We start from the raw sequence: 25,848 nt of genomic DNA on the forward strand, positions 1-25,848 counted from the left end.
CCAAATTTGTCTCCTAAGAGCTAAGATATTCCCTTACAAAACTACAATACTGTTATCACACTAAGAAATGTAAATGATCATATTATCTAATATCCTGTCTGTATTCAAATTCACCAACTGTCCCAGTAGTGTCCATTATACCTTTTTTTTTCTCCTGATCCAGAATTTAATCAAGGCTCACACATCACATTTAATTGTCATGTCTTTTCAGTTGCCTTTAATTTGGAATAGGTCATCATATTTGTGTGTGTCTCTTATGACATTTATACTTTGAAGAAGAGCACAGACCATCATATGTCTAGTGCAATCTGGATTTGTCTGATTCTTTGCTCATGATTAGATTCAGGTGAAACATTTTTAGCAAGAACATTGCCTGGGTGATACTGTATACTTCCCGCTGCACTGCTGCCGAAGGGACATGATGCCAGTTTGTTACATCACTGATGGTGCTGAAGTGTGCCTGCTAGGTTTCTTCTTTATAAAGGTACACTTGCCCTTTGTAATTAACTATGAGTAAATGAATAGTAAGTAGAATGATTATTTGAAATCATGGGAGTATCCTATTCTCCCACAGTCTTGACCCCACTGATTTTAGCATCCACTGATGATCCTTCCTGAATCACTTTTTGCATTGGCGGTTGCAAATGTTGGTTTTTCACATTCTGTCCTTCTATCTATATTAGCTGACATTGATCTTTTTTTCCTCTTCCTCCTTTTACTTTGCATTTATCAATCTTTAATTTGTTATGTTATTGAATTTTAATTTTTTTGTATTTTTTCTTTTTTTGTTTTTACATATTCTATGTGAAGAACTGACTCATTAGAAAAGACCCTGATATGGGGAAAGATTAAAGGCAGGAGAAGGGGACAACAGGGAATAAGATGGTTGGATAGCATCACCAACTCAATGGACATGAGTCTGAGCAAGCTCCGGGAGATGGTGAAGGACAGGAAAGCCTGGTGTGCTGCAGTCCATGGGGTCGCAGAGAGTAGGACATGACTGAGCAGCTGAACTGACTGAAAGGAAGACATCCCAGCTGTTTATACTGTTTATTTTGCATTTAACAATCCACCAAATCCATAACTTTTTCCCTTGAAAACCTACTTGACTCTCACTCCTGCTACAACATAACTCCTTTCTTCACTCTTCCTTGAGTACTATGTCCTTCTGCCTGTCTTCCTTCTCTTTTCCTTTGTATTATCTTCCACCTTTCTGTAATCTCTCATTTCTCCAACACTCTCAGACTCTTCCCTCTCCAGGGTCTCTGAGGACACAGTCCCAGCTGACTCTGGGATTTCCTTCTACTTCTGTTCTAAAATGCTCTCCGTGTGCTAATGACTGACTGTCAGAAACAGCTTCCTGGCCTCATGCCAGGAGAAGCTAGATTTCACTGTATGGAGGGGCCCCTTTGGGATCTCACTAAACAGAAACAGCTTAAAATACTAAAGAGATCTGCTTGATTCAAAGCTAAATAAGTAGCTTTTCCTCAATCGACAAGTCATCTGTGAAGTTTAACATTTGAAATCTCAAATGCTTTAGAATTTTAAATTGTAATTAGATGAAAACGGTGCATTTTCTCCCTATTCTCATTACGTAAGAGCACAAAAATGGTTTACTCGAACTTTCTACCAAAGATTCCCCTGTGACCATAGGGGGAAAAAAGAGAAAGAAAGAAAGTTAAAAAGAAATGACTGGACTTCCTTGGCGGTCCAGTGGTTAAGACTCTGCTTCTACTGCAGGAGGCAAGGTTCAATCCCTGGTCAGGGAATGAAGATCCCACATGCTGTATGGTGTGGGCAAAAAAGAGAAAATGGCTTTTCCATCTTAACTCTGATCTTTGTAGAAATACACTCATAATTAAAGATATATCCCAAGGGATGTTGTATGGGGGTTATGAACATTCTATTGATAATCAGATTGAAGACAGATTTCTCTTTCGTGGACTCAGAACGAGAGCAAAAGAGGATAACATAGCAAGGTAGAGTGGATTGAAATTTAGTCAGAGACTAATGAATGACCAAGAACACAGGCCCCGGAGTCAGAAGACCTGGAATCAAGTTCTGACTCCACTGTTTAATGAGCTCAGTAACCCTGAGGTATATAACATCTTCCCTCTCTAAGTCTTAGTTTTCTCATTAGTAAAAGGGGCAGTATATTAGTACTTATCTCATAGACTGGATTAAATGAAGTAGAGTGTCTAGCACCTAGTAAACCCTCAATGTTGACTACAATAATTGTTGTTAACAATTCTGTTTTCCTTTTATCCTAACATTTTTGAAAATGATCACCTGTACAACTTGAGGATATACGATGTTCTAGTATCTTCCTATCAAATGTTTTCCCAGTGATTTCCTGGCTGGCAGGAAATAATTAATGGAAAACATGGGAAAGGAAACACACAAAGTCTATAACCCTTAAGAATATAAGCAAATGCAACCTCATTTTCATATAATAGGCACAGTTGTTGCCTGGGTTGCTGTATAAGCCAGAGTGCTGCTAGGGTGGAAAAAAAACCACTTGGAGGCAATAGGCCTTTCTGCTGAGAAGCAAATCGTATCAAGAACATCCTGGACTCTGAGAACCAACAGTGAATGCAGGAGGCATTTCAGCACTGGGAGGCTGAACAAGACAGCTGCCTTGGGGGTCCAGGTCAGTCATCTATTAAGCTATGAGACCTTGTAATAACCTCTCTCTGATCCTCTGTTTCTTATAACATGGGGATGCCAATAACCTGCCTGTTCACTGCTAATACAGTCATGTTATCTAATTTCATATATTTCATCGCCCATATTCAGTTTTCCCCAATTATCCCGATAGTGTCCATTATAGTTTTTTTTTTTTCCTGACCCAGATTCAATCAAGGATCACATTTTGCATTTTGTTATTGTTCAGTCACTAAGTCCTGTGTGACTCTTTGCAATCCCATGGACTGTAGCACACCAGGCAGGCTTTCCTGTCCTTCGCTATCTCCTGGATATGTCTCTTTATTGTCCTTTAATTTAGAACAGCCCCTTCACCTTTGTATGTGACTTCATTACATTGATATTTTAGAAGCGTTCAGGCCATCTGTCTTGTGGAATGTTGTGAGGATGAAATCAGATAACAATATTTTTCAAACCTGTACTGTTGAGCCAGTGAGGCATAACCGTTAAGAACTTGGGCTATGGAGCTAGATTTTCTGAATTCATGTTCCAGGTCTATCTCTTACTAGCTGTATAGCCTTAGTCAAATTATTATACCTCTCAGTGCCTTAGTCTCATCCACTGATATAAAATGAGGATAATGAGTACCTCCCCATAACTGTGGAGATTAAATAAGTAAACACATGTAAAGTGTTCATAACAATCCCTGCACAGTAAGTGCTCATTGAACTGTTCCTAAAGAAGGCAAATTCTTGTTGTGGGATCTAAGTTTCAAGATCTGTGTTTAGCTAGGAAAAAAATTCACTCAATTATAAATGATTTTTTTTTTTTCGGTGTTTACTAAATGTCTATAATTATACCAGCTGCTGCAGTAAAAAAAAAAAAAAAAAATTTAATCTCCTGAATGGAAAAAAGTTTAAGAGATGATCTTCAGTTTCCTAGTGTGAAATTACTAAAATATGGGAAACAATCAAGGTAGGGTTAAGCGCTGCTAACCTAAGTAAACATGAAGATCATGCTGATAGAAGAGAGAAGGAAGTGGTCTATGTTGATTCAAACAGCTGAAGAATGGATAAAAACTGACTAGTCTTGTTGCAGGGGGGAAGCCAGTTCGGACTCTATGTTGGAAACTATTTATTTGACTTGCTTTTATTATTATAATACTACTCAATGGTTTGTCTGGAGGATCCTGCCCCTCTGCTTGACTGTAAACTAAAGCCTTTGTTCAGCTCAGGGAGAGATAGTTTGTCCCTGCCCACCTGTGAATAGAAGAGATTAACTCACTCCTTCTGAAGGCTGGACATTCCCTTGGAGATGGTTTGCAAGACTGAAGACCCTTTCACTTTACTTCCCCACTGCATCTCCCTTTCTATTCTGTCTTTTGACTTTAGTGCCTCATTGCTTCTCTCTGATCTATAAAACAACCTGGCATCCAGCCCCCAATAAGATGGTTATCTTGAGGCACTAGCCTACCATCAGTTCTGAATATTCATTGGAAAGACTGATGATGAAGCTGAAGCTCCAATACTTCGGCCACCTGATGCAAAGAACTGACTCACTGGAAAAAACCCTGACCCTGGGAAAGACTGAAGACAGGAGGAGAAGGGGACGACAGAGGATGAGATGGTTGGATGCGTCACAGACTCGATGGACATGAGTTTGAGCAAGCTCTGGGAGTTGGTGATGGACAGGGACGCCTGGCGTGCTGCAGTCCATGGGGTCGCAAAGAGTCGGACACGACTGAGCAACTGAACTGAGTGTGCCATCTTCTCGGTGTGCCAGCTCCCCAATTAAAGTATGTTCCTTGCCTCAACACCTCCTCTCTCAGATTCATTAGCCTATCATGCCACGAGCAGAGAGAGCTTGGACTGGGTAACAGTCTGAGAAGAAGAGACAGGCATTATTACTCCAGGCAGATGAGACCACGTGAACAAAGGAATATTACAGAAGTGAAGAAGAGCAGTGGGAAATAAGTACAAACAGGGGCTTAGGACCTGCAGATTATGAGTGGTTTATAATGCAGGTATAACCAACCAGGTCTTCAAGCAGGAGGTAAAGGGAGACGATTTTAGGTTCTTGAGAATGCAGTGTTAACCAAATAGAGAAAAAATTTGGGGAGAAGATTGAGCAAAACCACGCCAGAAGTGTAAGGCTACTTTGCCTTTCCCCTGAAGGAGGGCACATACGTGTGTGAAGGTTCATTTAAAGGTGGAAGGGTTAACAACAGACGTGACTCAGAGAGTTCCACCTGGAAATCATGAACTCGCCCCACACACCGGCTGCCTGATGTTTAATCCTATTCTAGAATTTTACTGACTAGTTAACCGAATTTAGCAAACTGTCAGAGAAGGTGCTTACTGGACTGTTATTTATGCTGGTGACAAGGGCCAGGGTTCACTGGTAAAAAAACATGGGAAAGGGTGAGAGGAGGCTGAAAAGTGAAAGGAAGGGGAGAGAGGTGGGGAAGGTGCCAAGCAGGTCGCCCGGGTCGGAGAGGAAGGTGGCTGGGGTCGGGGGTCGAGCGGCCCTTAGGGGCCCCCTGGGGCCCGCGCCTCGGGCGCTGCGCGTGTGCTCGCGGGCGGGGCGCCCCGCGGCCGCCAATGGCCAATCCGGGCTGGCGTCCGGGGAGGGGCGGGGCTTGCTGGCTCGGGCTCCGCGAGTCCTCCTTTTTGCACACACACGAATACAAAGAGCCATACGACCTTCGGGTATCCTTTTTCCATTTTTTTTTCTCCTTAATCTTGTGTGTGTATTCAAGTTTTTTAAAAAATAGAGATCTGTGGCAGTGCTGGGGTGAGGAAACTGTTGCTAAAGGGAATGTGCGCTTTCCCCCATTTCTTTTTCTGTCTCTCTTCCTCTTTCTTTTTCCTGGTCAAGGTTTTAAATATACCAAGAAGTTGAGAAGCAGGATGGCCGTGTACAACTGTTTCCAGCCAAATTTATAGAGATTTTTTTTCTTTTTGCTATCACATTTTAAGAACTGGTAAATTTTTATAGTCGAGGGGTTTTTAAAAATTTAGCCTCTTGGGAAGTAGAGGTTTCTTTTTGAAGCCGGCCGAAGGGATAATGTAAATTTCTGCCACAGGCAACGTCGAAGTAAACAGATTTGAGGCTCCCTCACAGAGCTGTTTGCGTGCGTTTTACACACCCTCTTCCAGAACCAAAACCAAGTGGCTTGAATGTGGCAATTGTCCAAGGCCAATAGGTTAAAAATGTTTGTATTTTATAATTGTGACACTCATTTCCCTGGGGGAGGGGTCAAAGCCCTTTTTACAGTGTGTCTTACCCACATTTTCCATAAAGACTGTGTGTGTGTGTGTGTTTTGAAGCAAATAAGTTCGTTAAGATTTATCTTGGGGTTTTGTGCTTTGTGTATATGTACAGTGTGTATATGTGCCGTATCAGATTTTGTTTTTAAAAGCTACTGCCTTTGGTTTTATGTGTGCAAAGCAGCCCCTAGAATGTGGATTTTTTTTTCTTGTGTTCCCAAATGTGATCCAGACAGGATTTCATGTGCAAACTACAGCCTAGAAGAAATCCTATGCATAAAATTACTTAGGTATTTTGATTCTACGTGCATTTACTGTATTTTCTGCTTTTCTAAAGTATCAGCTTACTGAATAATTAAATAATTGCTAGGGAATACACAGTTCACGTGGCAACTGAGGGTAAGCAATTTATTGACTCTGTGGTTTAAAGCCTTCTTTAGTGACTGTTTTGCCTAAGTGGTTTTGCTTTTTATTGTCTCACGTTCCTAAATGTACAGCTGTGTATATTTTGGCCTTTATGTGTGGTTTGGTTGGTGTGTTCAGAAGGGAAGTTCTCTCTTGGCTTTTTGACAAAAATGGTCGTTTATAGGTTGGGATTTGTTTGAATAACTCCACAGCTGGCAAAATATCAGGAAAATAATCCAGTCAAGTCCAATTCTCTAAAACCGTTCTTGATGGTGGTGATGGGGGAGGGGCCAAGAGGAGGCAAAGGCAAATAATACATAGGAGGGATAAGAAATGCATTTGGTTACCGTGTTGCGTTTTTGGAATGAAAAACGTTCTCCCTAAGATAAGAGTCATGGACATAAGTGTATGAATTAGAGGGCAACAGGCTCAGAGCAGTACCTCCGGTTACAGGAGCCATTTTCTCACTTAATTGTTATAGAACCACTGTCTCCTATTAGGAGTCATACGGAAAGCGTATTCAAATCTGTATTGGCAGATTGGAGTGAAAGGATAGGAAATATATGGGGGTGATGAGGGAGAAACTAGAATGTCACAAATTAAATAGTGACCACGAGATAAAAAAAAAAGATCTACTGTAGAGTTGAAATTTCAGGAGAACAAAACCACTGTACGATTATAATACAATTCCATCCCCCAGCTTGCGTCCTACTCAGTTTCAAGCTGTATTTAGGACACCTAACAACGGCGATAAAACTATTTGTACAAGTCTTGACATTCACTGTAATGAATGCAGACTGTGAGCTCTCTGGGTTTCTTAGCTGTACTGAGTGCATTTCTATTCCCTAACAATACAAGTTAGATCAGTCTCAAATGTGGAGCATTCCACAAGTTTAGACCTGCATATCTGAAATCTAGTCAGAGTTTTAAAGTAGCCTTTGTGATGGCAGTAGTGCTGGGATTATTAATGGAATTTTGCTCTTTCTTATTCTTTTCCCCCTTCATTGTACGTCATCACGTATACTTTTTACCATCTCGGAGAAGTCAGCTCTTCTTAGAAAGGTGCACAGCCCAAGCCCCTGTCTTCCTAGGTTAATTGATTTTTACTAGGAATTTAGGCTCTTAGCCAGTCTTCTTGCTTTGAATTTGACGGTAAGAGAATTCCTCCCACGAATATATCGTTGGCTTGGCCCTCCTACCAAGGCAAAGCAAAAGCTAAAGTCGGTTGATTTTGCCCTGGCATCTGCGGGGCCCATAGCGATGAAAACTTACTTGAACTAAAGGCAACTGCTACCTTGCTAGTGTTATCTGAAAAATCTGTAGCTGAGGCCGGCAGGAATGAAAAGCCTTCCACCACCAAATGTATGAGGCCGATCTGTAGCCAATGTACCTATAATCGTGTACACGCAGCTCTATGAGCAGCAGGGAACAAAAGGGAGTAAACAAACAAAAAAATCAAGCTAAAGATGGCGTCGGGCGGCCTTGAAAAAGCCTCGCAGTCGTGTCCCTCCCTAAAGAGGCCCCTCCCCTCCCTGACTTGTTGCGTGATTGTGGATTGCGGCCAGTAAAGTCCCCGGCCTTGCTCCGCCCCATCGCCCAACCGCCAATCATCAGGAGCCTGGAGACTGGTGAGGCGGGGCCTCCCCGCGTGCGCGCGCTGGCAGGGTACACGAGCAGACACTGCTTTCCCTGGCAGTGAGCCGCGCGACTCGGAAAAGCCGAGGCGGCTGGAGCGGCGCGAGGGGCACACGCGGTGGGACACCAGTAGGGCAGCCAAAGCTAGACCTCCTCGGGAATTCCCCCGCCATCCTCAGCGCTTTCTTGGCCCCGTGGCAGTTACCCGCGGTGATCCAGCTAGATCTCCTCGGGTCAGTCGGCTGTCTGCGGCGCTGTGAGGAACACCCCTTCCTCGAGACCCCCAGGGCACACCGTCTACCCGGGGGCTCAGTGACGGGTCGCCCTGTCCCCTGCGGCCCCAAGGGAAGAGCTCGGCTCTGTTCCCCCTTTGCGCTGCTGCGCTCGCCCTACCTGTAGTTGAAACACTCTCTTCGGAAATGGTTCTGTTTTCCCTGGTGCCCACCTTGTCATCTTTGACTAATATTTAATCAGCTAACATTTACCAAGGGCTCGCTGGGCATACGACGCAACTTTGGGAGCTAGTTTTTCATTTTTCAGTTTCTCCGGAAATGCCGGAAGAGCCGTTTATGTCAGGTATATGGTTATGAAAACCTTACACCGGTCATTTTAATCTCACCAAGTTGCATTTTAGCAAATATAAAGAAAAGAGGCGGTTTAACACTGGGTTGAAAACTCTGGTACTACTATACAGATGTACTTGAAATTTTCGGATTATGTGAAATCCTTTTCTTAGGATCTCACTCTGCCCTCTGGGTCCACATCTCTTTTTTACCCCTAAAAAACAAGGTCTTAGATTTTCTTTGTTGATCTCTATTTGGGTCAGTGTTTCAAAATGTAGAAAAAGACTATTAATGATATTTCCTTGCCTGCTCTTGTGTGATAAAGAGCTCATCTCTGATAGAAGTAGATTTTTTTGAGAAGTGAGACATTTTTTAGCGGATGAGACATTTTGCACCTTCAGGTGGAGGAGCAGGGCTGACTGGCACAGCAGGAGGTTTAAGTGGCCATTTTCCTTTTTATTTCTTAAAATGAAGATTATGGTATGAATTGCTATGCTTTCAGTAATCGCATTTAAGGAAGTCCATTGCTGGCATGACCCTGAATGAGTCAAGGGCCCATTATAAAAACATTTATCTTCTGAGTGATACCATAGACTACACATCTATTAGAAAACTTTTATTTTTCCTAGTTTGGAGGTGAACTCAGTCATGCAGAAAATTCAAACTCAGAATGGGTTGAAGCAAGCAAGGGAGCTGCCAAGAGTATGATATATTTAGTTCTAACAAAAATACATGTGACTTGGGAGGAAATGGATAGTTAAGATTATGGACAGCCTTACCCTGAACTGTCTGTCCAAAGATGAGTTTTCATTCTTTATCTAAATATTTATGAAAAAATATCAGAAGTATTGAAAAGTACATTTTCTAGGCTTATTTCACATTATTAAAATTAGACTGATACTGATGAACCCAAACACAGATTTTATGCACGCTTAAGTTTGACAGCTGCTGTCATTTTGTGTTGGCAAGTCATCATAGGATTGAAGATCATTTTCTTAACATTCCAATTCTAAAAGTTGATAGCATTTTGCAAAAGGCATATATATTCTTCAGTGATGGTCAGTCTTAGTTCATTCCTCTTGAACAAAAATGCAAACTTGGTTTTAAAATAAATCAGCAATCTGAAATTGCAAAAGTTGACAGTATTAATGTTTAATAATAATGGTATAGACACTGCTTGGATAATTTATTAACCGTTGCTTTGCCAAACGTTCCATGGATTGCTTCGCAGGTATTAAACAGTTACACATTTTGAGAAGTATAATAAAGATACCAGAATAAATAAAGATACCAGAATAAAGTTTAGGTATGTTAATAACGTTGGCCGAGTTAAAGGGGCTCTGAAACTTTAAACTAGTTATGGAAAAAAGCAAGAATGATTATGTTAAGTCTGCAGTGTTAGAAAAGAAGGATTTAATAGGTTGTAACAGCAAATAATGCAGCACTATCTATAATGAAATTCTCTTATCAGTTTGAATTGTTCATACTGAGGAAGGTCCGTAAAAAAAGAATGTCTCAATAGCGTACATATTTGTCTTCATTGCGCCACATCAGTGAATCTTTGCCCCGATTCATCTTTTTTCTTCTCTGCTGACTCAGAGAAGAGCTCACCTGCCTTCCTTCTCACATTGGGAGGATCCTTGCTAGAAGAAAACCTAAATCCTTTCCTAATACGTTCATCCTTTCCTTTTTCACTGACCTTATTTTTTTTCTGCTTTTTAAATATACTGAGGCTGTAGTGCCTCTTCTGACTTCCTGCTTCCTTCCTTTCGTATCTATACTCTAGAAAACTTGACTTCATGTCTTGCTTCCATATTCTCTGCATCAATTTCTCTTTCATCTAATGCATAGTATTACTTCCACTACCAAAAAAAAAAAAACAAACTTACTAGTCAGTGCCAGTGACCATCACAGACAAATAACATGCATTTCCTTAATTTTCATCTTGTTTTAACCATTCTGCTGCACTTGTCACAGTTGACTAGACCCACTTTCTTGTTATTCTTTCTACTTTGGTGTTCCTAACACTTTTTATTCCATCTTACTGACCATTCTTTTTTAATGAAGACTCTTTCAAGGATTGGCTCCAAGTGCTGCCCTTGGCCCCTGCCGAGGACCTATACGTACTCCTTGGAGAGCTCGTTCACTCTCTGAGGTTCAAATTAACCTCCTGCTAAAGTTTCCAAGTCTGCATTCCAGCTCTGACCTTCCTCTGTTTTTGTTTTTCAGTCCTAGTCAGTTGCTTTCGGAACATTCCATTTAAAGCTGCTGCCATCAGTTTGATATTTTAACATGTTATATTAATACACATCTTTTCAAACATGCTGGTGCTGCCTCTCAGCTTCCTCATTTCTGTCAGTGTTACCATCTTCTGACCCTTAGGTTTACAGTCTTGAAGTTGTCTTAGCCAATCTCTCTATCCCGCATATTTATTAAGAAATAAGATCAGTCCTTTCTCCAGGGTGTTGAACCTTCATATTCACAAAAGTTCATTCTTATCACCTCTCTCCAGGATTAAACAGCCTTCTAATCTCTAACTGTTCCACTTTAAGTGCTAAGACAGAGGTCAGTAAACTATAGCACGTAGTCTTAAGTCTGGCATTACACCTGTTTTTGTTGGTTCCATGGGCTAAGAATGGCTTTTATATTTTTTTTAATATGAATATTAAAATTAATATTTTGTGACATTTCTGTATTAATAAATAAAGTTTTATTGGAACACAGCCATACTTATATTTATGTATCATCAATGGCCCCTTTGTGCTACAATGGGAAAGTCGAATGGTTGTGTCAAAAACCACATGGCCGGCAAAACCTAAGTTTCTTTAGTCCTTTCCAGAGAAAGGTTTGCTGACCCCTGACCTAGGAGTTTCCTTAACTTGGTTTTCAAAGCCCACTGTCAGCTCTCTGTACTTTGTATATAAGCCCTTTTGCTCTGACCTCTCACGTGTACCCTGTTAATGCTGTAATATTTGATTTTTTTCCTCTCACTCACCTTCTGTTCTTACCATGGTACCAGTTCATTCTACACCTTGCTCAAGTGTCAGTTGGAGACTTTTCTTTGATAAGACCCCTTTCTCACGTGATTTCATTCTGTTGATCTTTCTATAATTTTGAACTAACTCAAGATATTTCTATTCTGTACTATATTTTTAGCCACTTGTGTATATTTTGCTTTGTTCTTTAGACTTTAGTTCTCACATGTGCTGTAAGCTCCTTGTGTATAGGGACTTTATCTTCCTTTCTCTTGAGTACTTGGAGGTGGCAATCCATTTTGGTGACTCATCCTTTAGCATGGCCTTATATAGACAGAATTTTTAGAAACACTTGTTTTTATATATATAACTTGCTCTTCTTCTCTAATGAAGATATATGTAGCTAATGATATTAGCATTTTAAATTGGTATCTGGTTAGTAAATGTAATTGTGAAATGTTCCTGTAATACCTGCCAACCCCAGTTTCCTTATCTTTTTATTCAGGGTCTTAGAGGTTATGTGGGAGACTCTAGCAAGACCCAGGGAAACTAAATCAGAAATGATGTCCATAGATACCCCAAAAGAGTCATTTGAATGCCCGCTGTGCTACACTGCACTGTACCAGGTTTTTATAGACAGAGTGATTCAAGAAGACATGTATTTGTTGCCCTGAAAGTAGCATTCTAAAATGGATGAAGTTAGGTAATACCCAAAGTTGAAAAGCAGAAAGAAACTGAGGGACAGAATTGTAGAGCAGGTTAGTATCATGATATTTTATGTCAACACAAATATGAATATATATTTAGTACATTAAAAACGAGCAGAGTTGGGAATTCCCTGGTGGTCCAGTGGTTAGGACTCCGAGCCTCCACTGCAGGGGGCACAGGTTCCATCCCTGGTTGGGGAACTAAGATGTTATATGTAGCACAGTCAAATAAATAAACAAAATTAAAAATGAGTAAAGTTGAACAGTATCGTTAGTCTAAAGCCAGGTCATGATAGCAAGTAGTTACAAATACTGTTTTCTCAATTACCTTTCTAATTTGCATCATAAAAGGTTTTGTACTGATAAAAGGCATCTTTGTAGACTTGAATTAATTTCTTACAAATTTGGTATTGAATTTAGAGGGGAAGCTCCCCAAATTCTATTTCAAGCCATTGCCTTTTTTTTTTTTTTCCAAAATGAGGACATCAGCATGGATGTTCAAGATAGGAACACAAAATGTTTCAGGAATCCAGCTGTTATGTGTGGAGCACTGACTATGTGCCAGCACTCTGTTGGTGCCTTTATTATAAATAATCTTCACAAAAACACTCCAAGTGGGCAGAGAGGAGGTAGATAGCCCCAGAGAACACTGAGGCCCAAGTTCAAATAGCCCTTAAGTGGTACCGCATGATGAGAACCCTATTTTTTATTTTATTTACTTATTTATTACTCCCATCTCAGTGCTGTTTTGGGAAGATGACCTAAGAAAGACCGTTTAAAGGGACAGAAGGGCTTGAGACAGGTACAAGGCCAGCAGGGGAGAAGGCCCCCTGTAAGAAAGAGTATCTGGGGCAAGAGTGTAGCAGTTGTCAGTTTGATTGATCCCAGGAAGCATACCTACGCAGAGTCCCAACCTGATGCACCTTCGTTTTTAAAAAAATTTTTTTAAAGTGAGGTTTATCTGATGTACAATATTATAGGTTACAAGTATATAATACAGTGGTACATAGTTTTTAAAAGTTGTACTTCAGTTATAGTTGTTATAAAAACTTTAGCTACGTTCCCTGTAAAGTATATTCTTGTAGCTACGTTCTTCTGTAAAGTACATTCTTAGGCTTCTCAGGTCCCGCAGCGGTAAAGAAGCTGCCTACCAATGTAGGAGACTCGGATTTGATCCCTGGGTCAGGAAGATCCCCTGGAGTAGGAAATGGCAGCCCAGTCCAGTATTTTTGCCTGGAAAATTCCATGGACAGTGGAGCCTGGCATAGTCCATGGAGTTTCAAAGAGTTGGACATGACTGAGTATGCACATACGCACATATCCTTATAGCTTATTTTATACATTACTGATTTATTAAATTTTGGGGGGTATATTCCCTGGTGGTCCAGTGATTATGACTCTGTGTGCTGTCACTGCCCAGGGCCTGGGTTCAATCCCTGGTTGGGGAACTAAAATCCCACAAGCTGAGTGGTGCTGCCAAAAAAGTTTTTTAACTGAATTATAGTTGATGTAAAATATTACATAAGTGGCAGGTCTTAATTTCTTACTGTACAAATCCTAAACCCAAGTGAGCGATCATTTGTATATTATCATTTACATAACTTTCTTTTTCTTACGGCATCCACGTTTCAGGTTAAACTCTGTGCATGATGTTGGTTTTAAAAAAGTTAAAACCCCACAGGAGCGTGTAGGCCCTTATTTAAGAAGGAAAAGGATATATTAATGATTCATTCATAATTGACTTGGGAATTGCTTAGTGCTTTCCTTTAACCTTTAGTTTTAATTTGGCTTTAACCTTTAGTTTTTTAGGTTTAGCTCTGCTTTCCAGTGACTCTAATGACAGAGAAGCAGTAAATGGATTTGAGTTAACGTTATTTCAAGAAGTGAATATCTAGCACAGAAAAGCATTTCTTCGATATAAAGGGTAGAAAGAGCAAATTAAAGACTATTCTTTAATAACCAAATGTAATTAAAATGCATTGTCAGATTTACATTTTAGTACCTCAGAGGCATTGATATTGCCTATTTCTGAAATGAGATTGCTGATTCAAAAAAAAAATAAAACCCCAAATTTCTGTATGTGGGAAATTCTCCTAACCTCCTCCTCTCCTTTTAATTGTGGTGTTATAATATAATTTACAGGGTAAGATAGAAATGTATCTCTTGAGGAAATTGTAAACATAAGATTTTGTCATTTAGGGAGCTTCAGGCAGAAAGATTCTTTTTTTCTATAATCAAGTGTCATTTAGAAAATGACAATATGAAGTTCCTTGGAGTGTTCTCAGTGGTACAAACCCTCCCACACTTTTTTCCTTCTTTTTTTCCTGGAGTTTTAGTCGTTTAACTACAGTGATTCAGAGGAGAGGCAGTTTGGTTTATCATTGATATTCTGATCTCTCTTTTTGGGGACTGGTTGTGTGGGCAGAGTGGCAGCATGGAGCTACTTAGAAACTCCCATTCAGCTCTGCCGCTCCCTTAAGCAGCATGAGAAGTGGAGATGAGGGGCCCTGGAGGTGATTTTTCTGGGCTTCCAGCTGGAGCATTCAGAACAGTTAGCTTCTATTGCAGAGGCTGGAGGCCCAGGTGTACAAAGTGTGAGAGTAGGGGTCTCTGCAGCCCTGATTAGGGAAGCTCAGTTCTCCCATCCAGGTTTTCCTTTCATTTCCCTGCCCATCCCCAAAGCATTAATGATATAATAGTGTGAGGTTGGCAGCATCTTGGGGGCTGCATTGATTGGCCTCTTCCTCATTTAGGAGTCTTACTCTGAGTGCATCTGTATGCAAATTATAGAGACCGTAGAATCATCATTCTTTATGTCAACAAAAAGTGGTATCAGTTTAAGAAAAAAATCACATGCACACTAGATTGAAAGTAGCAATAACTGGTTTCTGCTGTCTTCCCCTGACCTTGAAAAAGATATATAAGTTCTCTACATATCTCTTCCCTGGCCCTGGGTTAATATGTGTTTCCTAGAGCTGTTGTGTGAATGAGATTAACCTACGTGAAGTGTTCTGAACTCCTTAAGGAATGATGTCAAAGCAATAAAATGCAATACTGTTATTACAGCCAAGATAGAGAGGCGGAGAAGACAGATCTACATTTTCTTCCTTAATCTTCTAATCTTTCCAGATGCCCGTGGGTCCTTTAGAGTCCCCTCTCTGTTCCTTAGTGTTGGAGTGGTGGGGGGTTTCATGCCTTCCACCCTCTGAAACCAAGTTCCTCGGGAAGGCCTTCGTGGGCCCACCCTATGGGGAAGGGGTGAGGGTGACCCCCCAGTGTGGGGGACTAGGGCAGCCCAGGATCTGCACAGAGAAGGCCCTCTCCACTCTGCAGGACGAGAAGAGGCAGCCATGGACTGTGTGCGCCTTCACGGCTAGCCCACTGCTCCTTCAGAGAACCTAACCCCGGGTGCCCAGGCTCCTCTGACCACCCTCCATGAGGAAGGAAAGTGAATCCAGAGAGGCCAGCGCTTCCTGCGGTCCGGTCGGCTGGGGACACTTTTGGAGCAGTCCAGGAGCGTGAGCACCGCCCTTCCCGCCTCGACAACCATGTCCTTCAGCGCCACCATTCTCTTCTCCCCTCCCAGTGGCAGCGAGGCCAGATGCTGCTGCTGTGCGTGTAAGAACGAGACAAGCGGGGCCAGCTCAGGCTGTCAGGGCGGGAATCCTCCTCCCAGCACCCCGATCACGGTGACGGGACACGGTCTGGCCGTCCAGAGCTCCGAGCAGCTCCTGCATATTATCTACCAGCGGGTGGATAAGGCCGTGGGTCTGGCTGAGGCGGCGCTGAGTCTCGCCAGGGCCAACAACGAATTGTTAAAACGACTCCAGGAGGAAGTGGGTGAGCTGAGGCAAGGGAAGGTGCCTGCCGCGGATGAAGACAGGGAGAGTCGGGCACACGGCTCCCCGCTGGAGGAGCCCGGGCCCCTCAAGGAGAGCCCCGGGGAGGCCGGCAGGGCCGTGCCGCCGGCTGTGGAGGAGGAGTGTGACAGTGTGGGCAGTGGCGTGCAGGTGGTGATCGAGGAGCTGCGGCAGCTGGGAGCGGCCTCGGCTGGGGGGCCCGGACCCTTGGGCTTCCCGGCAGCTCAGAGAGATGTGCGGCTCCCGGGATGCGCCCTGACTGCTGGCGAGGGGCCCCCGATGCTCAACCCCGTGAGTACACAGCACAGGACAGGAGCCGAGCTGCTCCCTGTGCCCTTCCTGGCCTTCCTCTCTTTCTCTCTCCTCTCCATCCTTCAGCCTTTCTTTTGGTGGTATCAGTGATGCAACAGCAGGGTACCCAGTTTCCTTTGTCGTCAGGGAGAGTTAGCCCTCTGTTTTTTTCTGACCCCGTGGCCTTTCTGGTAGAAGGTCATTGCTGGCATGAGTGGCATCGGGGCTGCCCTGCCCTCCCACTCTGTTGTGCCGCATGGCACCTTCTCCACAGCTGCCTGACAGCTCCATGGGCTCTGCCTCTCCTGGCGAGGATGCCTGCCATGCAGACGACTCATTCATATTTGATCACGGGCCCTCTGCTTGCCAAGAGGAATTCAGGACTAGGAGAGAGATGGGGATGTGAGGAGAGAGAGGCAGAGGTGGGGAGGGAGAGCAGGGAATGAGGGAGGGAAAGGGCAAAGCTGGTAGCCAACAGGTTCAAGAAGGGAAAGAGGCCATTGGAAATGAAGGGTTCAGAAAGGAGAAAAAGTGGAGACAAAGAGCAGAGGAGAAAGATGAACGTAAGTGGAAGAAGATTTGATGCAAGGGAGAGAATATGAGGTAAGGTAGGAGGGAGGTAGAGGAAAGGAAATAAAATGAGGAAAAATGGGCAGTCGAGAGTTTACCTAAGAGGATAATAACGCATACGGAGGAAGAGGGAAGCCAACGAGCCTGTTTTGTGAGCCGGAAAAGACATAGAAATACACTGATATTTCAGCTTCTTTACTGCTCAGGGCCATATGAGCAGGAAAATCCTGGCTGAGTCGAGTAAAAACCGAAGAATGTCACATGGAAGTCTGGAAAGGAGATGGAGCAACTCTAGAGATCTCAGAGATGTGAAGCTAACAGATGTGTTGCCACTTGAGAGACAGTGGGAGGTCTGTCAGCTCCCATCCACCCTCTCCTCCACCGCGTCCTCCTTCTGCCCTCTGTCTTTTCCTCCACCCCCAACGACAAGGCCTAGACACCCAGGAAAGAGTAGAGCAGCAGAGCAGGGGGGCTGAGACTCTGAGCCCATCTGCTGGATCTGAGCAATGAAGGCCGCCTCCAGGGTCATACTGAAACTGGTCACTGCTCCACCAAGGCCTAGCCGCACGGGTGGGTGATGGCCCCGAGGCTCGCCCCAGTCTGCCCGGCCAGGGACTAGACTTGGTTTGGGGCTGTTGGAGGAGCTGCTGGGAAGGTGGGAGGAGGCAGGGAGGCACCAGGCCCGGCAGTGCCCTGAGCTGTGGTTCTTTCTGGCAGGGAAGGCTTCCAAGCCGACAGGATGGAATTAGATTTCACAGCACAGAAAGCAGCTCACAGGTCTATAAATCTCAGCCTCCTCCCCCGCTTCTTTCTGTGTTTTTTCCCCCACTTTCACTGTTTTGTTTTCCTGGCTGCAGAAATCCCCCTCCTTTCTTCTCCTCTCCCTCTCTCCCTTCCTCCCTCCTTCCTTCCCCTACCCTGTGTGTCCTTGAGTGAGGGCACAGGCAGGCAAGCCGATGTCAGGGCAGCGACTGTCAGATGTAGCCAGGGCAGGATCAGGGTGAGGGCACCTGCTGGACCCGCAAAGGGAAGAGGTCAGGGCATGGGGAGGGGGAAGGCAGTACCAGCCTCTCTAGAGGTTTCTGACTTTATATCTCCCTCCTTTGCTCCCATTTTTCTATTTCTCCTTCTTGTTATTTTATTTTCTCACTCCTCTTGCTTGGTTTTCTTATCATCGCTTTCTCCCTCAATCCCTTTCAAGCAAAACACTTACCTAGCTACCTAACCTATACTCAGGTGCAAAGCATCAATGACTACTCACAAATAGAGCATCAGAAACAAGCCTTGTCCTTACAATCAGTCCTGTGGTAATGACCTAAGATGAGAGGCCCCGTTAAGTGAAAGTTGCTCAGTTGTGTCTGACTCTTTGTGACCCCATGGATTCTAGCCCGCCAGGCTCCTCTGTCCATGGGATTTCCCAGGCAAGAATACTGGAGTGGGTAGCCATTTCCTTCTCCAGAGGATCTTCCCAACCCAAGGATGGAACTGAGGTCTCCTGCATTGCAGGCAGATTCTTTACTGTCTGAGCCACCAGGGAAGCCCAAGAAGCCCTGTATCTGCAAGAAATATTTGCCCCACGCTCCCACCGGAGTCCCAGAGAAACAAGCCATGAACCACTGAAGACTGGGCTAGACTCCCCCCTGTTCCCCACTCCTGTTCATCATACTTACCAGTGAATGACAGTTGACCAGGTTCCCACAAGCCCGGCTGGCTAATAGAGTTTTTTTTTTCCCGTATGTTCTTAGCTGGTGGACGATTATGTGGCCTCTGAAGGTGCAGTGCAGCGGGTGCTGGTGCCTGCTTATGCCAAGCAGCTTTCACCAGTCACACAACTGGCAATCCAGCGGGCAACCTCAGAGACCGGGCCAGAAAATGGAACCAAGCTACTGCCACCCCGCCCTGAGGACATGCTCAGTGCTGCTGCCACCCTGGAAGGGCCTTCGGAAGAGTCAGGCCCTGGGGGAACTGGGGAGCTGAGACAGTCTCTAGGGTTCACTGCTTCCCCATGCAGGACCAGAGGGAGTGGGCAGAAGAACTCCAGACGCAAGCGGGATCTGGTCCTCTCTGTGAGTGAGCTCAATTGCTATACATTTTTCTTCAGTTTGGAGAGATAAGTGAAGAGTGAAATGTGGGTTGATTTTAAACATCCCATGGGGAATGAATGGTATCCTGAAGCCTGCTGGAGTGGGAAGGGCAAGAAGGAGACAGACTGTTCCCTAGCCCCAGGGACAGACAGTCCCTTTGCTATCAGTGGAACTTGTTTAGGCTTTTCCGGATAGATTGATATCTTCCATTTAAAGATAAGGGAATTATGTCCTGTCTCCTGGTGATCTCATAATTCTGATGGGAAGATCTTTATGGAGTTCAGCAGATTGACTGCAGCAGGATAGCATGGAAATTGCCTGCAAATAACCAGTGTTCAGGGCAAGCAGCAAGGGGCCCCTTGGGCAGAAAGGCCAAGGTGTCCTGAGGTGGTCCCATCCCCCAAAGATGCAGAGGACCATTAGACACTCAGCTCAAGGATAAAGGTTAGAAGATTCTGGTGATTCTCAGAGCTCTTGGCAGGGAAGGTACTGGCCCGAATCAGTTCTGCCTGAAACCTTACAGTGGCTTGGAGCCCTAGTGCATCCCTAAACAACCCCACCATCTACAGGATTCCCCGCCCCAACCCCAACCCCGTTATCCAGCGTCATTAGAGTCGAGGTTGAGAAACCCTGTTTTAGGGTGACTACAGACCTTTGGATCAGCTCTGTCATCCAAGACGTCTTTCTAATGGAGACTGTAATGGGTCTCCATTCTCTGGATAATAGCTTATGAGGTAACCTGAGAGTTCTGGTCAAGGGTGGTGGTCACCACTGACATCCAGAGAAATCTCATCAGAGTATAGAACCCACTTCTCCTTGTTACAGCCTTAGTAAAGATTGACAGCGGCTGACTACCATTTATACCTCCTTTATTTATGTTACTTCTTTCTCCTTTTTTCTAAGATATCCTACTCTTTTTCTTTGTTTTTACATTGATATTTTTTCCTCCCTTCCAGAAGACACCATTCATAATCAGTATCAACTGATTTCTAATCTTTATTTCAGATTTTGGTTATGTTTAATGCCATGTCACTTATCAAGAATGGGGAGTAGGTTTAGTTTCTCTGTCATGGATTTCTAATCCAACAGGACACTGTTGTTGCCAGTGGCAGAAATGGAGGCTTATACCTAGAAATACATTTCAAGAGAATTCCCCTGAAGTCTTAGTGTTCAAATCAGAATATATGTGTGATAATTACAATTTGCATAAAATCAGGGTTTTCTTGGTCAGTTCTATTCCTCTTGTGCCTACTGCCTACTGTGCGAGGTCTAGTGGTGAGGCCGGGCTTCCTCCTGCCCTCTGGAGAGCTTGGCATGGTGCCTTCTGGGAAGCATGCTCAGCCATCATGCTCCATGTTGTAGGATGTGAAGAGGGGCAAGTGGACCAGTCAGGGAGTCTTGCTGCCCATCACAGAGAAAGATATAAAATGTTCTTGTGTGAGTCTGTAGGTTCAGAGGGAGAGGGATGGTTGCAGATCTTCACTGTTCCAACCTTTAGCTCTGGGAAGGAATCTGAGAGGCATTTCTCCAATCTGTTGAGGCTGCTGTGGGTTGCTGCTCTGCCAGGGATCCAAAAGGTCCAAATCAGAACCTTAATTCCTTGGACTGCTGCAGATCCAGCCACCCATTGGAGAAATTATTTATTTTTAGCTTGCTCGGGAGGCAGGTGAGCCAGCATCCTTTAGTCTTAACACTTATTATTGGCTAGAGTATTTTCCCTTTTCACTTCAAGCTTGGTTTGATTTTTATCAGCTGATCTCTTCCAAGTCAATTGAATTGGAAAGCTATGCAACTCCTCCTCCATCTTTTTTCTTTCTTTGCAACTCTTTCAAATTCTTTCTGAAGCATTCACCCATCCCCTTGTGATTTCTCAAGTTTGGACTTCTAAAAGGTAAAATAACTATATCAGATATGAAGCTAGTACAACTCTTTTTTTTATAGAGTGGAGAACCTAGTCATAAAGAGTTAACAGTAATTTCCTAAGTTGATATGGTGAGTCAGCCATAGGAGTAAGAAGCGAAATTGGGCATTTCTGAATACAAAGCTGAAATCCTGAGATCAGCATCCCATCAGTTTGGGACTGGGTAATTTCCATTGACTAAAGGACCTTGGGATGAAAATATAATCAGAAACAGCAAAACTAAATTTAATAGGAAGAAATGTAAAATCCTGCATTAGAGTACAAAAAAACACAAAACAGTTGGAGAAGGGTGGAAATAGTAACCTGTGGAAAAATGGACTTGAGATGACTACAGGCTCACTATGAATGAACCCTGTGACACTGAGTAGTGATGGGGTTGCTAAGAAAGGTAACAGCATCTTGGGTTTCATTCCTAGAAGTTTAGAGTTCTACTCAGGGAAGTAATGCTCCCTTTGGCCAGACCTCAGTGGCTGAGTTAGATTCAGTTCCAGGTGCCATGTTGTAAGAGGAACACTGGCAAACCAGAGCGTCATAGTTTCATGAGGAGTCTGCCTGGCAACTATGTCGTGAGGACCGGTTGAAGGACTTGGTGTTTAGACCAGATAAGAGAAGACCTCAGGAGAACATGGAAGCCGTCCTCAAATACTTGAGGTACTATTAGGGCAAAACTGGGGTCAGATTTTGGAGTATCTAAGGCAATTTTTTTTTTTTTTAACAATTAGAGATGTTCATAGTAGCTGAGTCAAAAACTAGTGAGAAGCCATCATTAAAGTTATGTAAGCAAAGCTGAAAGATAGCCTGTTTAATGATGTAAACGGATGGTTGGGTGACAGTGTCTCCAAGTTCCCTTTCATTTCACATTTCTGTTATTTCAGGTTTGTGTTTTTTTGACCATGATATGAGGACCCCTGGGATTTCCGGTAATGTGCAAAGGCATATACCTGGGACATTTTCCTGGGTCACCAATTTTACTAGAAGATTTTGGGAGACATTTTCATGTTAAGAGAAATACAAAATGGCAAACCACTCCAGTATTCTTGCCTGGAGAATCCCACAGACAGAGAAGTCTGGCAGGCTACAGTCCATGGGGTTACAAAGAATCGGACATGACTGAGCTACTGACTAACTAAAGGGGCTTCGAGAAATGTCTACTTGAAGTAGCCCTGTTGTATATTTGCTCTCTCCTTGCTATTAGAAGTATGTTTGTGGAAATGTTTGAAAACCTATATTCTAGTGATCATACTCCCTGAGAACAAGAGTAAGACCCGGAATAATTCTGAAAGCTCCACATAAATTAAATGAAAAGGAAAAAAAGTGGGGAGGGGGTGTCCATTAGAGACACTAACATGGGTAGGCTCTCTGGCTAAAAAAGGGCATCAGCAGAAAATGGTACCTAGGCTATGGGCAAGATTCATGCAGAAAACCCCATAGGGACCAGAAAAGGGTTTCATCACATTTTTTCCTGGCTTGATTCTGTGTTTTGTTTGTTTCCCCTAGAAATTGGTCCATAATGTGCATAACCACATCACCAATGACAAGAGATTCAATGGGTCTGAAAGGTAGGATCCTCTTGAGGGAAAAGATCATAAGGAACTTTGCCAAGGAGAGGGAAGTAGAGGGGGGCTGCTCCAATATAATACTTAGGCTAGGGCTTCCACCTCACCATTGCGCTTTGTGTCGTGCCTTAGGCCATGGAGGACTTTCCCACAAAGCTGATTAGTGGAGGAATCTCTGTCTAGCTTTTAAAATGCTGACTGTCTTATTTACTTTCTTCTCTTGCGGCAGCATCAAGTCCTCTTGGAATATTTCCGTAGTGAAGTTCCTTCTGGAAAAGCTCAAGCAAGAGCTGGTAACAAGTCCCCACAATTACACTGACAAGGAGCTGAAAGGTGAGAAAGACCGAGTTAACTTGCACCCCAGCCTTTCATCATCCCCTGTTCCTGACCAGAGGAGAAGAGGCCTATGGAGATGATTTAGGTGGTTTTGAAAATAGTGGACTTAAAAAATTGGTTTTGGCTATTTTTTCACCTAGGATTGTCTTTTTATTCCCTTTCTCAGTCTGAAATGAAAATGGGAGAAGGAAGGGGCTAGAACACCATCATGCATGATGCTTATACAGAGCCCAAGTCTTGGGTATTATGAAAAGGAGGTTAGAATCCAGGCCTCCCCTTTTGTCCCTACATATCGAGTCCTGGGTTTCCTACTTCTCGTGCCCTTCTGTTATTTGTCTGTAGCATTAAGAAAGTGTCTGCTGAAAAAGTACTTGGGATCTGCTGTCAGCCGAGCAGAATGGGGTAGGTTTGACTGTGGTTGGGGGAGGGGAGTTGCAGAAGCATCAGAGTTGTCTTTTTATAGTGAGAGGAGTTCCTGTTAGAGATGTAGAGGGGCAGAGAGAGCTACACCAGAGAGGAAGGAATAGATGCTGATGGATATGCCCAGAAAGCCCATTGTGTAAAAGTGGTTCTCCCCTCTTCCACCTGGTAGTGTTACAGCAAAAATAAAAGGGGCTGAGGACCTCTGCTCTCTGCTGCCTCCCTTCTCCCCCCCACCAGGAGCCTGTGTAGCCTACTTCCTTACTAAGAGGCGTGAATATCGCAACTCCTTAAACCCCTTTAAAGGCCTGAAGGAGAAAGAGGAGAAGAAACTTCGAAGTCGCAGATACCGGGTAGGTTTCTAGGCTTTCCTTTCAGAAAAGATGCTAAACTCTAAACCCTAATAAGCCACAGTGGGAGGGTGTGGCCTCTGAGAACAGGATTGAGTGGAGGAGAAGGAAGACAGGAGCCAATTCTCTAAGATCTGATTTGGGTTCTCTTGGGAACTTAGTTCTCTCAGGCACAGATTTTTCACAGCTTTCCTCCTACCCAAACCCTTTCCCCAAACCTAATGCGTGGTTTGTTGCTCTCCCTAACCTCTGTCCTGGGCTCCTACCTTAGCTTTTTGCCAACCGATCCAGCATCATGAGGCATTTTGGCCCTGAGGACCAACGTCTATGGAAGGATGTGACAGAGGAGCTGATGTCAGATGAAGAGGACAGTCTTAATGAGCCAGGTGTCTGGGTGGCCCGGCCTCCCCGTTTCCGGGCCCAGCGCCTCACGCAGCTCTGCTACCACCTGGATGCCAACTCTAAGCATGGCACCAAAGCCAACCGTGTATATGGGCCTCCCTCAGACCGTTTGCCTTCTGCTGAGGCCCAGCTTCTTCCACCGGAACTTTATAATCCTAATTTCCAAGAAGAGGAGGATGAGGGAGGTGATGAGAATGGCCCTGTCTCCCCATCTTTTGACCAAGCCCACAAAACCTGCTGTCCAGACTTGAACTCATTCATTGAAATCAAGGTGGAAAAGGATGAGTGAGATCTAAAATCAAGAATAACTCTGGCATATGCCACTCCCCATGTCCCTGAAAGGGGTGGCCACAGGGCTTCCCAAAATGAGATGTCTTCTGCAGTCTGAGGAAGCAAACCCGCCTCTCTTAACACAGTCTCCGCTGGAAGTAGAAGCTAGCAGCTCTGGTGGGATAAAAGGACTTATTTTCATGGGGGGAAAAACACCCCCCACTGTGAATGGCAAGCCAGAAAATGCTTATTCCTAAGCATAAACAGTGCCTCGGAGGAGCCTAGGATGAGAAAAGGAGGAGTATGGGTCAAAGAAACAGGCCTTCTTGACATGTGCCCTGGTCTCTGAGTTGTTTTTTCTGCTAGTTTCACTCAAAGCTCTGGGGAAGCAAGTGGCCCTGGTGGTAGCTTCGACTTCCCCCAATTGCTGGTCTTGCTCTGCAGTGGAGGCAGCACAGCACCAGGCCGGGGTAATACTCCCACCTGGTGGACAGTTTCAGTCATGGACTTGATGCTTCTGAGCAGAGCACAAGCTCCGTACCTATTTGGGAGTTGGGATCTAGAAGTAATAGCTATTGTTTATTCAATTATCGGAGAAGGCAATGACACCCCACTCCAGTACTCTTGCCTGGAAAATCCCATGGACGGAGGAGCCTGGTGGGATGTAGTCAATTATATAAGGAAGCATTTATTATTCCTGCCTTACACATGAGGAAATTAAGGTTTAAAGAATTCCTATGTCTCACCAACAGCTGCTTTCCCACCGTGTGACCAAGCAGTATATGCAGCTTGGTAGCTATTTCTTAGTTCTGTCAGCCAAACTATTTTGAAGAAGGTGGTGTATGTGGGTTTGTGTACGCATAAGCACAAATTCAGAACATACACACAAACACAGAGAACGTGTGCATTTTTGGATAAACTGAGACATAAACATGGCTTTCTCTTTGTTCAGTTCGTCATATAACATATGGACTGCTTACTAGGTGTCAGGTACTGTGCTAGGTGCTGTGGATACTCTGTTGAACAGGCTAGATGCTGAGCAGTTTTATCATTTAGTCAGGAAACCAGGCATTTAAGTAGGCAATGAAATGAACTGGGATAAATGTGATGATGGGGGCGTGTATGTGCCATGGCTGTGTACCACAGGGGTAGCTAACTTGCTCTGGTGGTCTGGCAAGGCTTCTCAGAGGAGTGTTTAGACTGATGCTTGGAAGACGAGGAGGAGTTAACCAGGAAGGAAGAGGAGGCAGAGAGAGTGTTCCAAACCTAGGGAAAACAGCAAGTACAGAAGTCCAGAGGCAAGAGAGAGCGCAGTTCTGCTGCAGAACCATTTGGGGAGGGGATGATGCCGAGAGAAGAGAGTGGAGGGGCAGACAGACTCTGTAAAATATTTATTTTTGGCTATGCCACAGGGCTTACAAGATTTTAACCTCTCCCAACCAGGGATGGAAACTGGGCCCTTAGCAGTGAGAGCATGGAGTCTTAACCACGGTCAGTGAATTCGCTCGTTGACAAGTTTTTAACAAGGAAATAAGATGATCAGTTTTGTGTTTCTGAAGAATCACTTCACTTCAGTGTATACAATGGATGG

The 25,848-nt window shown here is 44.0% G+C and overlaps 1 protein-coding gene across 6 annotated transcripts; it reads left to right on the forward strand.

Moving 5' to 3' along the window:
• The first annotated feature begins 5,251 nt into the window (after positions 1-5,251).
• On the forward strand, positions 5,252-24,593 carry C10H14orf93 (chromosome 10 C14orf93 homolog). 6 transcript variants are annotated; one of them, XM_070797115.1, is made up of 8 exons: positions 5,252-5,351; positions 15,327-16,348; positions 17,125-17,268; positions 18,664-18,984; positions 22,421-22,482; positions 22,709-22,812; positions 23,476-23,588; positions 23,857-24,593. In XM_070797115.1, exons 2-8 carry the CDS (start codon positions 15,746-15,748, stop codon positions 24,274-24,276), a joined length of 1,767 nt encoding a protein of 588 aa, XP_070653216.1. In that variant the 5' UTR covers positions 5,252-5,351; positions 15,327-15,745; the 3' UTR covers positions 24,277-24,593. The 6 variants fall into 6 exon arrangements, with proteins under 6 accessions (XP_070653216.1, XP_070653219.1, XP_070653220.1 ...); XM_070797118.1 differs by having other exon boundaries at positions 5,300-5,436; positions 15,531-16,348; XM_070797119.1 differs by having other exon boundaries at positions 5,300-5,351; positions 15,531-16,348.
• The last annotated feature ends 1,255 nt before the right edge of the window (positions 24,594-25,848 follow it).

The sequence above is a fragment of the Bos indicus genome, chromosome 10, assembly GCF_029378745.1.
Source record: "Bos indicus isolate NIAB-ARS_2022 breed Sahiwal x Tharparkar chromosome 10, NIAB-ARS_B.indTharparkar_mat_pri_1.0, whole genome shotgun sequence".
Classification (NCBI taxonomy): Eukaryota; Metazoa; Chordata; class Mammalia; order Artiodactyla; family Bovidae; genus Bos; species Bos indicus.